The 13,779-nt window shown below is 41.4% G+C and overlaps 1 protein-coding gene across 40 annotated transcripts; it reads left to right on the top strand.

The window, feature by feature from the left end:
* The first annotated feature begins 122 nt into the window (after positions 1–122).
* On the top strand, positions 123–13,064 carry sh3bgr (SH3 domain binding glutamate-rich protein). Of its 40 annotated transcripts, none has more exons than XM_072392746.1 (12): positions 123–309; positions 1,315–1,500; positions 1,671–1,751; positions 2,782–2,842; positions 5,539–5,744; positions 6,329–6,358; positions 8,086–8,109; positions 8,475–8,501; positions 9,684–9,710; positions 10,859–10,888; positions 11,400–11,458; positions 12,358–13,064. In XM_072392746.1, the coding sequence occupies exons 1-11, from the start codon at positions 265–267 to the stop codon at positions 11,415–11,417; spliced, it is 735 nt and encodes a 244-aa protein (XP_072248847.1). In that variant the 5' UTR covers positions 123–264; the 3' UTR covers positions 11,418–11,458; positions 12,358–13,064. The 40 variants fall into 40 exon arrangements, with proteins under 40 accessions (XP_072248847.1, XP_072248864.1, XP_072248854.1 ...); XM_072392745.1 differs by having other exon boundaries at positions 125–309; positions 2,782–2,856; positions 5,553–5,744; XM_072392744.1 differs by having other exon boundaries at positions 125–309; positions 2,782–2,856; positions 5,550–5,744.
* Positions 13,065–13,779: the final 715 nt, after the last annotated feature.

Raw genomic sequence — 13,779 nt, 5'->3', positions numbered from 1 at the left:
CACCAGCGCCCCTGTCCCCTGCACGAACAGACAGCTGAAGTTGCCAATCAGTGTGTGTGTGGCGCTGCGTCCCCCTTAGGGGCCAACCCACCGATCTCTCACTAATGGAGCCTGGAGACAAAAATAACTCCCGCAGTGCGTGTATGTGTGTGTGATCTCAGTGCTATGTCCCCGTCCTGGGTGCGCTCTAATAATAGAGGAGGCTGCCTGCTCCTTTAAGACCCCTCTCGTTGCAAATTACTCTCCAAAATATATTGTAACAAAATGGTCATCAAAGTGTTCCTCGCCTCTTCATCGGGATCCACAGCGGTAAGATGTCAGCTCTGTTCCCTTTGGATCAACTTTTGCAGGTTGAACTGCTTAAACCGAGCAGGACTTGTCACTCACACTGACACAAGCGGGTTAAATTTTCTTTTAAATCACTCCCCTTGATTTATTTTGCCTGAAATCTCTTGGCAAGTGTTTGACTTGACGTGTGCGTAGATTCCTGCTTGAGGAGTGTTTGTCTTCTTTGTTTAATTCGCTCACGAGTCGCGGTGATTCACGCGCGGAGCTTGCCAGAACAGGGGCTCCCAAACTTATTTTAACATAACGGAGCCTCGAGTTTTGCCTATCCAGAGCTCACAGGTTGTGTTAGTAAAGTTGTTTCCCCCCCCTCAAATTAAAGGGTTTTTGCTTACTTACTTATTTGTGATCAGATATTTCCTAATGTAACATTTTGTGTGTGCTGGGTGGGGTGATAACCGTTGCGGGGAGGGTGAATTCACTCCCTAGTTCTACTTTTGGCAAAGCTAAATAAGCAGTTTGAAGCAGAGCGGACTTGTTGGCTCAGTAGTTAGCAGGGTTGTCCCTCAACCCAAAGTCCAGGGCTTTGTCCTCTGAGTGGACTTGCTTGCATGTTGGCTCTTGCCCAAGTTTATCTGGTCTTCTACCCAAGATTAGCAGATGACACCTCATCACTGTCTGCACTGGTCTATCTTGAACAATGACTTCAACTGAATGGTTTGTACTGTGAAAACCAGTGTAAAAAGAGAACCCTTTACATGCCCCACACCCCATAATGAATTATTCATGACATTTTCTATTCTATATAATAGTCCATTAAAAAAAAGTAAGATAAAAAAGTTTCTTAAGGGTTGAGGCCTCATAGAAAAGGGAAGGAAGGGAGCATCTTGTACCTGACCTGAACCCATATTGTCATATCGTACTGTTCTTTAAAAAGTTAACACCTCATCCCCCACATACTGTGCAATCAGTAGATACCTCCTGGAAGCGTATATATCACTTTTTATATGACTTTTTCTGTCGCCCCAGATCAAGAAGAAGCAGCAAGATGTGGTCGCCTTCTTGGAAGCTCTGAAATTGGACTACACCCAGCTGGACATCGCCTGCAACGAGGAGAACCGCATGTGGATGAGACAGAACGTCCCTGAGGAGAAGAAGCCCACTAACGGCATCCCCCTCCCTCCGCAGATATTCAACGAAGAGCAGTACTGTGGGGTGAGCATGCAGAAAAATTATTATTCAATTGTTGCCTGCCCCAGAATGTGGAATTAAATGATCCCATATTGATATGGGTCATAAACCATGTGGGCAAGTTTAGCCTCAGAGGACTGCGTCTGCAAGTCATTGTAATTCCAATAGTTATTGTTTCTCTCTTTTTCATGCAGGATTATGACACATTCTTCGATGCTAAGGAGGACAACTCAGTATATGCCTTCCTGGGCCTGCCTCCTCCTCCTGGGTCAAAGGTTGGCACTTTTTTATCAAATGGAAACAAATCAGTTCAGTTTCTTTTATCCCTCTGTCAGGCTATCACTGCTGGGAGTGTTGTTTGTTCAACCAAACTCCAATAGAAGTTCCTTAGGAATGATTAAACTCACATAAATTAAATGTAGTTTGAATCTCTGATATCTTGTTAATTGGTGACAGTCTCCAGGATTTTGCATATATTTACAGCAAAACAACTATTTCAGCTGTGTGCTCTGTAGAAATCTTTGGACCGAGCACTCACCAGGGCTTTAAAAAAGTGCTCAATAAGCAGATATTTATTTATTTTCCGATAAAGCTGAGACACTGTGTAAAATGTAAATTACACCAGAAGATTTCGTTTTTAGCACAGCTTATCCAGTCTTTTATGATTTGCAAGTGATTAAATTGTGTTTTTTATTTACATTTTACACAGTTTCTCTGCTTTTCTCGACACAGATCTGTAAATGAACAGAGCAACTTGTTCAGCTGAAGCAAGTTTTTAAACCATATAAGATGCGCAGTCAGTGGAAATAATTGTGTCAAGCAATCATCACAGGAATTGTACATGATTTATGTAGTTTTCATGGTTTTCACATAAAATCAGCCCACAAGTCTTACAGAACAATAAGGAAAATGGCGAGCCCTGAAATATTTTTAAAAATTTGCCCACGGACACCAAAGTACATATGAGGTTAACATCCCATCTCACCCTCTGTTTCATGCTTATGAAACAAATTAAACTGGATTGAAACACCTCAGTTCAACATCCTTTCAAACTTTGAATGCTGCAGGAACCGATAATCTGTCAACCAGAACATCTCAGGGTTCTTTTAAACTATTTCACCAAAAGCTCAAAGTTGTATCGGCTTCAAAGATGCTGAGTCACATTTAGTCTGCCATAAACTTAAGTGGATTATTGAAGACAACTGTCGAGTTACATAGAATTGTGGTATTGATGATACAAACAGTAAATATCTCGCCTTGCTTCTTTAATGATTTGTGTTCAACCTCATCATTTCCTTGACGCAGGAAGCAGTGCAGGCTGACAAGGAGCACATTGTGCAGAACGGGACCCACGCTGCGGAAAACCCTGACGACTCAATAGTAATGCCGTCGTTACTTTCCCGTTTTGCCATCGTGCTTTGTTTCTTTTTCACTGTGCTTCACCTCTGCCTCTTCGGTGGGCATAGCTTAACTACTTCCCTTCCTGTCATAACTGTTAACTTCAACAGGCTTGTAATTTCCTCATGGCCACTAGATCCTTCCATTATATCGACTAATCTTTGTGTTGCATGAGATTTCACTTCACATTAACCTAATATTTTCAGTTGTGATCATAGCACTGTGACACTGCTTCACTGTGTCCAGACCACCAATAAGTTGGGAAGCATCATGTACCCATCATGTTTAGTTTGAACTGATGTTCCTGGTTTGTTGTTTGGGTTTTGTTGTGTGCTTAATTTTAAGAGGTATTTTGTGTATTTTATCCTCTCTGATTCCAGTAACTGTCTAACAGTTTTAATCTCAGAGGAAAGCTCCAGTCCTGCCGGTCACACTGGGGCTTCGACACGGCGGACACACAAAAAAAACTCAGCTTTACTGCACTGCTTTATCTGCATTACAGGTTATTGACGTGGTTGCAGGATTCTCACATGCTTTTTGTGCCTTTGGACTCCGGTATTTTTAAACCTAGACCTTATTTCTGGCATGAAATACGTTTATCTATTCACTGAGAACAATTTGGCGAAAGTCGGCGTCCATCAGAAGCTAATTTGATAACTTGCGATTGGCATATATCCATGTAATGGAGTGAACAAGGCAGGGACGATGCAGCCTCTAAATAAGGCATTATCTGTCTTTATTTCACCAATACTTTAAGAAGAATGAATGAACAAATGCGTACTATTGCTCTGTTAGCACATAGCTATTGTTATGTGACTACTTGCAGCTATAGGAGAGCTAACTGAGGGAATTCTACACAAACCTCTACTGGGACCACTTCATCGACACGCATGGCTGCAGCACAGCTCATTCACTCCAGTCCATCTTACTCAAAGTCGTCGTTCACATTGTCAAAATTTGATAAATATTCTGCCATGTTGCACAAAACTAGCAGTAGCAAACTCTGTGTGAAGTTAGCCGACTGTCACAGAGAAAGGAGTAAATAAACTGTGCTCCAAGGGGGCGTGTGGATGAAGTAGTGGTCCCAGTAGAGTGCCTGTGTAGAAATCCCTCCGTTAGTTCTCCTATAACCGCAAGTAACCACATAACAGTGCCTATGAGCTAACAGAGCTATAGTACACATTCGTTCGTTCATTCATTCTTCTTAAAGTATTGGTGAAATAAAGACAGATAATGCCTTATTTAGAGGCTACATTGTCTCTGCCCCGTTCACTCCGTTATATGGATATACGCCAATCACGAGTTATCTAAATAGCTTCTGATGGACGCTGACTTTGGCCAAATTGTTCTCGGTAAGTAGATAAACGTATTTCATGCCAGAAATAAGATCTAGGTTTAAAAATACTGGAGTTCCCCTTTAAAGTAGCTAAAAAATAGTTATTAACATCAGGCTCCTGATCAACTAAACTGATGATAAGCTGTTTTTTTTTTCTTTACCCTACAGGTTGTAATGTAGAGCTATGTGAAGAGATTTAATTACAAACATATTCATTTTGTTTCCAGGAGGAGTTCAGTTTGACACTTGCATTTACTAATTTTTTAGTAAATCTTGTCTTGATGAAAGCATCACTTTGAGAAATATCCTTGCTTCTTAACTAAAAGTTATACGAATGTGCTTCTTTTAAAGCTGTAGTCATCAATCCATACAAAGACTGGAAACAGGTGCATAACATTTTTCTAGCTCTGGCTAAAGGTAGCAAAATCCACCCTACAACACTTAAACTCATAATTAACAGTTTACATGTGGCTTGTTTTATCAGACTTTTTCCATAGGATGTGGCAGACACTGTGCTCCGCTTCCAAACCTAATAATGTCTGAGTGTTGTGAGGCACAAAAAACAATCTGTGCTAAGCTGGCTGTCTGTGCGCTATGTGCTGAAGTTAAAACAAGCTCTCAACAATGCTCTCTGAAGACACGTGGAGAACATGTCCGGTTAGATGGAATCTGGCAGTTTTGAACAAAGCACCCACCTCAGACAATTTGCTGTGCATTTTTTAGAACGATGACGGCCTAAAGTTGGTTCTCATTTTCGTGAATATTTGTGTGAAGCTCCCCAACCGGCTGCCATATCCCCAACTCAGCCTGAAGTAGACCTGGAGTTGGTCATGGTGTAGGTGCAGCTTCTGGGTGATCCTAAACTCTCCAAACTCCTGTAATGCTTTGAGGTTATTACAAACTTGCATGCCACATATCATCACAAGATAAATATGGTTACCTTAGGACAGAGTCAGGCTGTGCGCTTCACTTTTGTTTCCAGTCTTTGAGCTAAGCCAAACTCATGTTCAGCTGGCTGTAGTTTTATATTTGTATTGCAGATGACAAAATAGCATACGATACTTTTTTTTAATAATTTTTTTGTGATGCTGTCTTGTTGATTGTAATTTTTTTCTTCCCAAAGTACTAAAACATTTATCTCCCCTTTTTAACTCCTCCTCTACTGCACTCACCGGACTCCCGCCTACAGACCTAACACATTTTCATTCTATATTTCTAAACCCCTCCCACTGATTTAGCTGACCACCTCAGTGCCCTTGAAGCAGTGACTGAATGAACATTCACCCTAAATTCTTATTATTTCATTGATCATGCATTGTTGTTTTCACCCCACAACAAGGAGGTTCCAGTGGAGGAGCGTAACGGGAATGCACACGGAGAGGAGGAGCAGGTAGAGGCAGCTGATGAAGAGGAAGGTGAGGGTGGCGAGGCAGGTGATGAAGCCACAGAAGGAGAAACGGCAGGAGACGAGCCCCCTGCGGAGGAGGAGGGGGAGGAGGCAGTGGAAGAAACTGACGAGGTCACAGAAGACACAGTAATTGCCACATAAAAAGAATCCAATCTCCTGTCGTTTTGCCGCCTCCTCCTTCCCTTAAATGTTTGAAGTACCTTCCCATCATTCCTTGAATTGTCTGTTTTTCCTCCAATCATCTCCTCTTTCCCTTTAATGTCCTCTTCCTTTTATTTAAGGTTTACCTGCTTTTGAAGTTCCTGTCATCCTTATATTCCTGTCATCTCCTCAAGTCTCTCCCTAGATTCAGTCATCTACTAATACAGTGTGCAACATTCCTGTTCATCGTTCTTACATGTCTCCTCAGTCACAGTAGATGTTTAATGTCTTTATGGACTACCTTCTTTTACGTTCCCTGTCTTTAGTTTTTTTGTTGTCTTTTTGGGGTAGTTAGTGACACTGTTACCGCTTGTCTTGATGATGTGACCCACACTGCACTGCATAATCATTAGCGATTAACTGTCCTGCTCAAGGTGTGTCAGTAGAGTCCCACAACCACTCCACTCTAACTGATTCAATAAGGCTGATCTGTGGATGGTGTATTGATATACATAAGTGCGTGGAGCATCTGGCATCTCTAATACTGTCCTCTGTGTGTCTTCTATTAGCAGGCCCAGGTAGAAGAGGAAGAAGAACAGGTAAGTTTTTAAAAACTTTTCTTAGCATGCTAAACTGAAGTTAGTGCTGAAAGGGAGTATGCTCTGTTGTTTTATTAAAGAGTTCAACTTGTGCTAAAATAGAAGTCTCTGGTTTGATTTTGTTGGGCAACTATAGGAGTTTCACATGCTTTTAATCTAAAAATGTTGCACATAGCTGCAGTATTTCTTGTTGACTTCTGTCTAAAACACTCAGTCTTAGCTACTGTCTCTTTAAGTCCCCCCTTCCCTCCCAAAAAAGCCCAGACTAGTCTGACTGGCCAAAAATGGTGGAATGCAAAGCAGCTGGTCATTCATTGTCCGAAGCCTGCCAAACTAGCCACAAGGAATATATTATGCAAATATGTTACACAGTGAGGTAGATAAGTAACTGAAGAAGAACTTGGACTACAAACTGGGTTTTTCAAGCAGTTCGGGAGCCATGTTTCTTTGAGCAAGAGAACAAATTCCATGACGGGACCTTTTGACTTTGTAACTATGCAGACATTTTACAAGCCCAGACATCTACACTGCACACTTAAGAAAAGCATAAAATGACCTCTTTGATAACATCAGGCCATAAATTGCAGTCAGTACAGGTAGTGGATTGTTCCAACATTACTAGCGGCAGGACAGAACTGCACTCACTCAAAATTATGTATGTTTCATTGTCCCTATTAATCACATATCATGTAAAGCATGCACATTACATTTTGTGGATGTTCATGAACTGGTTTCTTACTTTGCAGTTGTTGTTGGTTTGGAATGAGAGCTCTGACCTGTCCCCACCGCTGCCCCATCTCTGTCTGCTTGCCAGTCATTCTACAGCACGACATAACATGACTGATTACTTACGTGACCTGAGCATCAAGGATATCTATTGATGTTCAAACTGACTTAGAATGAATTTTTCTTTTCCATTTGTTTTTATTCCTTACATCTAAGCTGGGCGGCAACAATGTTTTGTTCAGATGCTGTTTTGATTCTGCAGCCTCGGTGCTAGGTTCTTCTGTTGAGGGTTTGTCTTGTAATGTTACACAAGCGGTTAATTCAGTAAAGACTGGTAAAGGGCTAATGCTGTACAGTATAAAATCTATTTAAATCTATACGACTACTTCCAGTTCCTATCTCCATAAAGAACAGTGGGTGTTTTATTCCCCAGTCCTTTGGAATGCGCCTAAAATTACCTTTTCAATTTTGTATCTTTCAATAACCTCAGATCACGCCATGTTTCCCAGGCACTTTTGGAGGAAATGCACTTCTTGCTGTTCAGATTTGTTGTTTGTCTGACTTTACTGAACATTTCCCTATTATAATAAATCCTACTGGCAGAAAGGTTTTCAAAAATGCTACATCACCTTTTTTAGCTTAAGGGTTTGGCTCCTGGCTGTTAATGTTATAGACTTAGAGTGCATGCCATCGTAACATTGGGTTTTACTCAACTCTCATTGTCCCAATTGCCAACTTTTGATTGAGAAAGCTTATATACAATAATTCACTGACACGTCACACAGTCTCATTTCATTTAACAGTTCTGAGTTGACATATCTCCTCAGTCCATGCTTCTGTCCATCAGTTACATATCAGTTAACACGCCATGTAAGTAAATCGGTGTCAGAGGTTTGTCTGCTGGTGTTAACACCATTCATGTTCCTCATGCACACACACTGTACAGCATTTGACCCCTTCTTTGCTCTATTGTCCATTTCCTCTTGGTTTGCTCCCTTCAGGAGGAAGAGGATTTGCAGTCAGAGGTAACCGTGCTACGGTGATCGTCTCTTTCAACGGTTCCTCCATATAGTCGTCGGCATTGTGGGTTTGATGGTGCAGAGATCAGGGAGGGCTGCTGTGGTTGGGATGGGGTGGGAGGAGATCTTGGTCTGTTGCTCTCATTCATTTTTAAATTCCTCTGTTTGCTCACTTCAGCACTTCACCTCTCTCCCACCTAGTTCTTTTTGCTAACATCCTCCTTTCTTCCCAGCGGTAGCTGCTTCCTGACATCTTCAACCGTTTCCTTAGATTCCATTTTTAGATCAGAAGACTCCCCTGTAGCGCATGTCTGTGTTGCTCTTTTGCTTCCCACATAGCCAGCTGACCTGCTATTTGTTATTTCTTTTAGGAGGAAGAAGAGCTACGACAGCTTGAGGTAGATTAATGTGATTTTATTTGATCTTACTTTGCCTTTATTTTATTATCTGCCCTCAGCTCTCCTGAGCCCCCTTTCCTTCAAATGACCTACACCTCATCATTATTTTGCATCCCTTGCTACTTCCTAGTGGTCTGAGTAGGAACATTCTATAAACGTCCAAAGTTTGCTAAGCTATTAGGCCTAAAGGGACTAGAAAAGATGTCAGCACGAGGCTCGTCATCACGTAAAAATGAAGTTTAATTGGTGGTGAATTAATTTTATTCTCCACTTTTTGTTTCCCTTGTTTGATAATGGTATCTGTTAGGAGTGCAGTTAAATGAGATTATGTCTTTGTGGCCTTCTACAACAAGCCCTTTTTGAGAATATTTCCTCACTGATTTCAGTTATTACAGTAAGCTCAAATGAATTAACCCAGGGAGCAACAAAGAGAGTTCTTTATGGGCCATTATTTGCCCTGGGCTTTGCCTGTCAGGTTTTAAACAAATAGATCCCCTACGTCAGCTGTGTCCTTCTGTTTGTCGCTCTGCACACTGAGCCTGTTGGAAACAGGGGCAAGTTTCACTTAGTCCACAATGACTTCAGTCCCTTTTCACACAGCAGTGCTTAACTTTCCCTGAGAGTTTTAACCAAACTGGATCTCAAATTAGAATCTACTCCCTGCAGTCACACCTTGAAGCCTCAGTTAGTCTGCGGTTCAACAAAAGTACGGGACATAATCATTTCCTTGTTCAAAGTGCTGTGTGAAAAGGGCTCGGCTTCTCTGAGACATTCCAAACTCTGCCTGAGCTTCTGTCGCTTCTGCTTCACTGCTTTGCCTTCTTTCCAACCTTCCTTTCCATCCGCTTTGTCTTTGTCCCACCTTTCTTGCAGGACCAAGATGAACAAGGCAGTGAGGTAGTTTTTTTGTGGTTTGCAGCATCTTATATCTTTTAGGCTTCTAGATTTCCACTGTTCTCGTTTTCTTTCTCTCTGTTTCTGCGTGCTGCATGGGACTTTTAAGAGTCTTTTCTACAAAGCTGCCTGATGGTGTGCAGCATGATAACTGTATTTTACTTAAACCTTTTAAGGTGGAATTAGTGTGGTAACAGATGAATCAGTCGTGTATGGACCACTATGTAGATCTTATTCTCCTTTTTTCTGTATTCTTAAACTCAATGCCCCCGATTTCATCTCCCATAGGAAGAAGAAGAAGCTGAAGCACAAGAGGTATATGTTTGGATTGTAGTATTTTTGTCCATGTTTGGCATGGTGTGAATCATACTGGCAGTGGGATTTTCATGCATGATCTGACCACAAACAAAGGCCTTATGTAGAAACTGTTGTCTCTTGCCAAGGCAGCTGTATGTCATGCAGTCCAGTGCACAATGTGCAAATGTGAAGCAGTTCAGATATTTATTCACAAGCAAAACTTCAAAGATGACACAACACAACATTTGTTCAGTGTTGTTGCGCTTTTGGAAAAAATATCCACTGATGCTCTTTCTCTTATTCTGCCGAGACATTTTTCCCTTTTTGTTTTGATGTCTCAAGACATTCTCAGGTGGAATTTATTTGTTCCCTTCTTCCTTGTTCTTTGGCTCTGCCTGCGTGCACATGAGCATACCTCGGACATGTGTTCAGCTTGGTTGCGTTCACGGAGATGGGGGATACGCCGACTTGACAGGGTGACGCGTCTTCTTTTTTTCTAAGAAGTCATGGTCTGTGGTTTTTTTGTGCCAAGAGCGCTCTGAGCAAAGTGGATATGGAGTGGCTGCGACAAGTTTTGAAGGGGGACCGAGCACATCGACTTATTGGACAGATTTTGGGAGAAAGCAAACTGGTATTTCACATTAGATGACCCGCTGGGTTATGACATGCTGCCTGATTTGTTTCTACATTCAGTAAATCTGTTTTTACGATAGTGTTGTGGCAACCACAGTCTTAAACTGTGCGACTGGAAGGAATCAAGTGATTTTGGCGTCTAATTTTAGATAACAATGCCAATTCATTTGTACCTTTTATAAGGCTGTCATCACGCTATACTTGCAGGGAATAGCTCTCAGCCACTGCAGCTTAATTGGTAACATATAAGCAGGATCTGTACCTTGATATTTTAAAGTAAAGCCATCTTAAGCACCACATTCGTCTCACTTAGGTCACACAGAAAACTGTCAGTTGTTAGTTTTCTCAGTTTGACTCAACCCCTCCATCACGCTAACCCACAAAAACCCTCAGTTCCCTTGGATTTCATCTTCACCATTTTTAACCCTCCCTCATTGCCACCACTAACATGCGAAGCCCTCTCACTCTCCTGCCATACGGACCGTGACTTCACACAGCCCCCTATCTTTTTCTTTCTTTTTAATGTGTCAAAGGGAGAAGAAGACGACTTGGAAGAGACGCAGGTAGTATTACCTCAGTTTGTCACGTCTGAAATTCTGCGTGTGCTTGACATGTCTGCACAACGTCTTGTTCCGGTCGCACTAAGAGGAGAAGATCTGTGCGGGACCAAGTATAGAATCCCCATAGCCCACTTCCAGCAATGACTGGCTGTATAGGAATTACCAGTATGGGTGGAGAGCAATCGGAGACAAAACAATTGCTTTTGAAACACTTTCTTGCTTTTGGTTATGCATCAACTGTAACCTTTACCATTTGAACACAGTAATCTTCCTGCAGTGGAATTAATTAAAGTCACTGAGTTAAGGTGCCTGAAAATGACACGTAGACAGACCGACTCATTATTGCTTTATTTTCCATCAAAGTCAATGAAACTGTGCCATCAAAAACATTTTGAATGTGCTCTAATATGGTAACAGAACGCATACACCTTTGCCGGTCTTCTTCCTCTTGCCATTTCTGACTGCTTTCTGTTTATGTGTTGTTCATCAAGGCACTGTCTTTTATTTTCAACAGGAAGAAGAGGCTGAGTAGTTTAAGTGTGGCGACAACGTTGATAACTCAATACTGTCCAGGTAAAATCATTTTACTCTCCTTAACTGCTCCTACTTTACCACTAGAGGGCAGTACAGCATCATCAGGATTGATAGAGCATTTACGCTTTTATGCAATCACATTATTGAAAAAAAAAAAAACTGCATTCAGAACTGCATTTTGCCTTTTGTTTGCCTCTTTGACCCCTCGGTAAAATCAAAGGCATATGCAAAATGCCAATGTTCCTCAACCTGTCATTGTAGCTACAATTCATGATGTACTCGTAAATCACTGGCATGCTCTCACTGTAGTAAAATATCCTTGCTTTTTACATATAGAATGCATAATGTCACATACTAGCATTGGGACTCTCCTTGCTTCCCTTTACAGTTTGAGTGGTGGTAAGAAAAGTTTCTTACAGTAGCCCTATAATAGATGTTTAAACAGTGGAGACCAAATAATGCTGCGGCCCCCTTAACAAGGGACTGTCACCACTTGCTCCATCTGTAAGCAGCTTCAGTAAGCACACAGAGTGCCTGGGGATCATCTTGGGCCACAACAAAAAGCATCTCATAATTCCTGTTTTTTAAAAAAAAAAATTGAAATCCCCCGAGGCAGTGGCACTGATGATGATGGCTGTGATGGTAATAATCTTTATCTTCAAAGCCTGTTTATTAGTTTGTCTCTGCGCGTGAGGGCATCCATGACCTGCTGCAGGAAGGGTCATGGATGCTAGTCTCCCTCCTCCCTTAGCTACCTCCCAGTCCCTGCGAGCCCCTGTCACGCTTTGTTAGAAGAAGCTGCTAAATGAGCTTTCATATGTGCCGGAGGAGGAGTGGGCACACTGGGCGGCACAGGCGTAGAGGTGGTGTTGGCGACTGCCTTAGAAAACAGGCAAATGTGTGACCTCATTTTTTTTTTTTTTTGTTTTGTGTGCCAGCCTAAAGGAGACCTTCGTTCCATCTCAGTCTGACGCTTGACCCCCTCTGACCCGTCCGACAGCCTCTCTGCCTCACCCAATGCTTCACCCGACCCCTCTGGAAACCATTGGTCATGTGCTTGAAGTCTCAGAAGTCCTAACCCACATTTGCCCCTCTTTTATCCCTTTTGACTGCAATGTTGACTTAATTTTTATATTTTGCGTGTAGAAACATACTGTAATGTGATGCGCAGAGTGGCTTAGTGGTATTTGTTTAGAGTAGTTTTTGTTAAATTCACAGTTGTGTCAAAGTCCAACAGATTTCTCATGTTTAACTTTAGGAAATTCTAGTTTTCTTACAGAAAGAAGCAGTGACCTTATCAAAAAACGTTACCTTGGCATACCTTAGCTTGTAGCTCCTGCCTTTCATAACTCACCCTCTTGTTACTGTTCTGTTCCTTTGTTCCAATCTTGTGCCTTAATGACTCCTTTTTTCAACTGAATGTTTAAATGCCAACTGAGATTTGTAATGACCCCATGAGTAAGGACATTTGCACAAGCAAGATTTCAAACTACTCCACCACTACTACTACTACTTCTGTCAGTGCTGCTGTCTAATCAATGCACTTTGTTGAACAAAGAGTGAAACATGTGGCTAAGACTTGGATGCAATGGAAAATTAAATCAAGTGGAATTGTTAAAAAAAAAAAAGTTTCATTGGTTCTATTCTGTTTTATTTTTAAACCTTTTTGATAGCATATTTATAGATCAGTGGACCATTGTGTAAGCAAAGCAGTGACGGGTTCAACAGGAAAGCAAATGCTACGTCTCACGAGACTCTGTTTAGAGCTCAGCAGGAACTTGTGCTATTATTTTTGGATAACATTGTAAAAAATGCCAAGACTAAACACAGGAATGTTGTTTTTGTTGCAATTAAGATTAAGTTACAGACAGAGGAAGAAGTACACACATGCCCCTGTTGATATTTTCTTTTGGTAGTCGTATTTGTAAGTGGGCAAAATTGACTGGGAGTTTTGAATCTTGAAATATGCAACATTTAAATGTGATTTGTTAACTAGTTTGAACCGCCACAAACGCAAAATAAATTACTGACAACCTTCATTGTATTAATATTAAACCTTTTTAAACATAAAAAGTTGGGATAGAGGCATGTTTACCATTATCTAACATCACCCTTCCTTTTGATAGTACTTTTTAATTGTGAGAACTGTGGATACTAATTGTTGAATTTTGTTCTTGACTGTTGAAGAGACAGTCAACTGCTCAACTGTCCATGGTCGCCGTCTGACTCCTCTACATAATACAGCATACATTTTCAGTAGGAAACAGATCTGCAGGCAGAAGTAAAGTATTGACATTGTCCAGCTTAAATGATCCCTATACCAGGAAAATATCTCCTTCCAAACTTCCAAAATACACCTC

This window comes from Leuresthes tenuis, unplaced genomic scaffold, assembly GCF_036924035.1.
Source record: "Leuresthes tenuis unplaced genomic scaffold, fLeuTen1.0.hap1 SCAF_9, whole genome shotgun sequence".
NCBI classification, from domain to species: Eukaryota; Metazoa; Chordata; class Actinopteri; order Atheriniformes; family Atherinopsidae; genus Leuresthes; species Leuresthes tenuis.
Note: the sequence above shows the minus strand (reverse complement) of the source record. Positions and strands in the feature narration are given on the sequence as shown.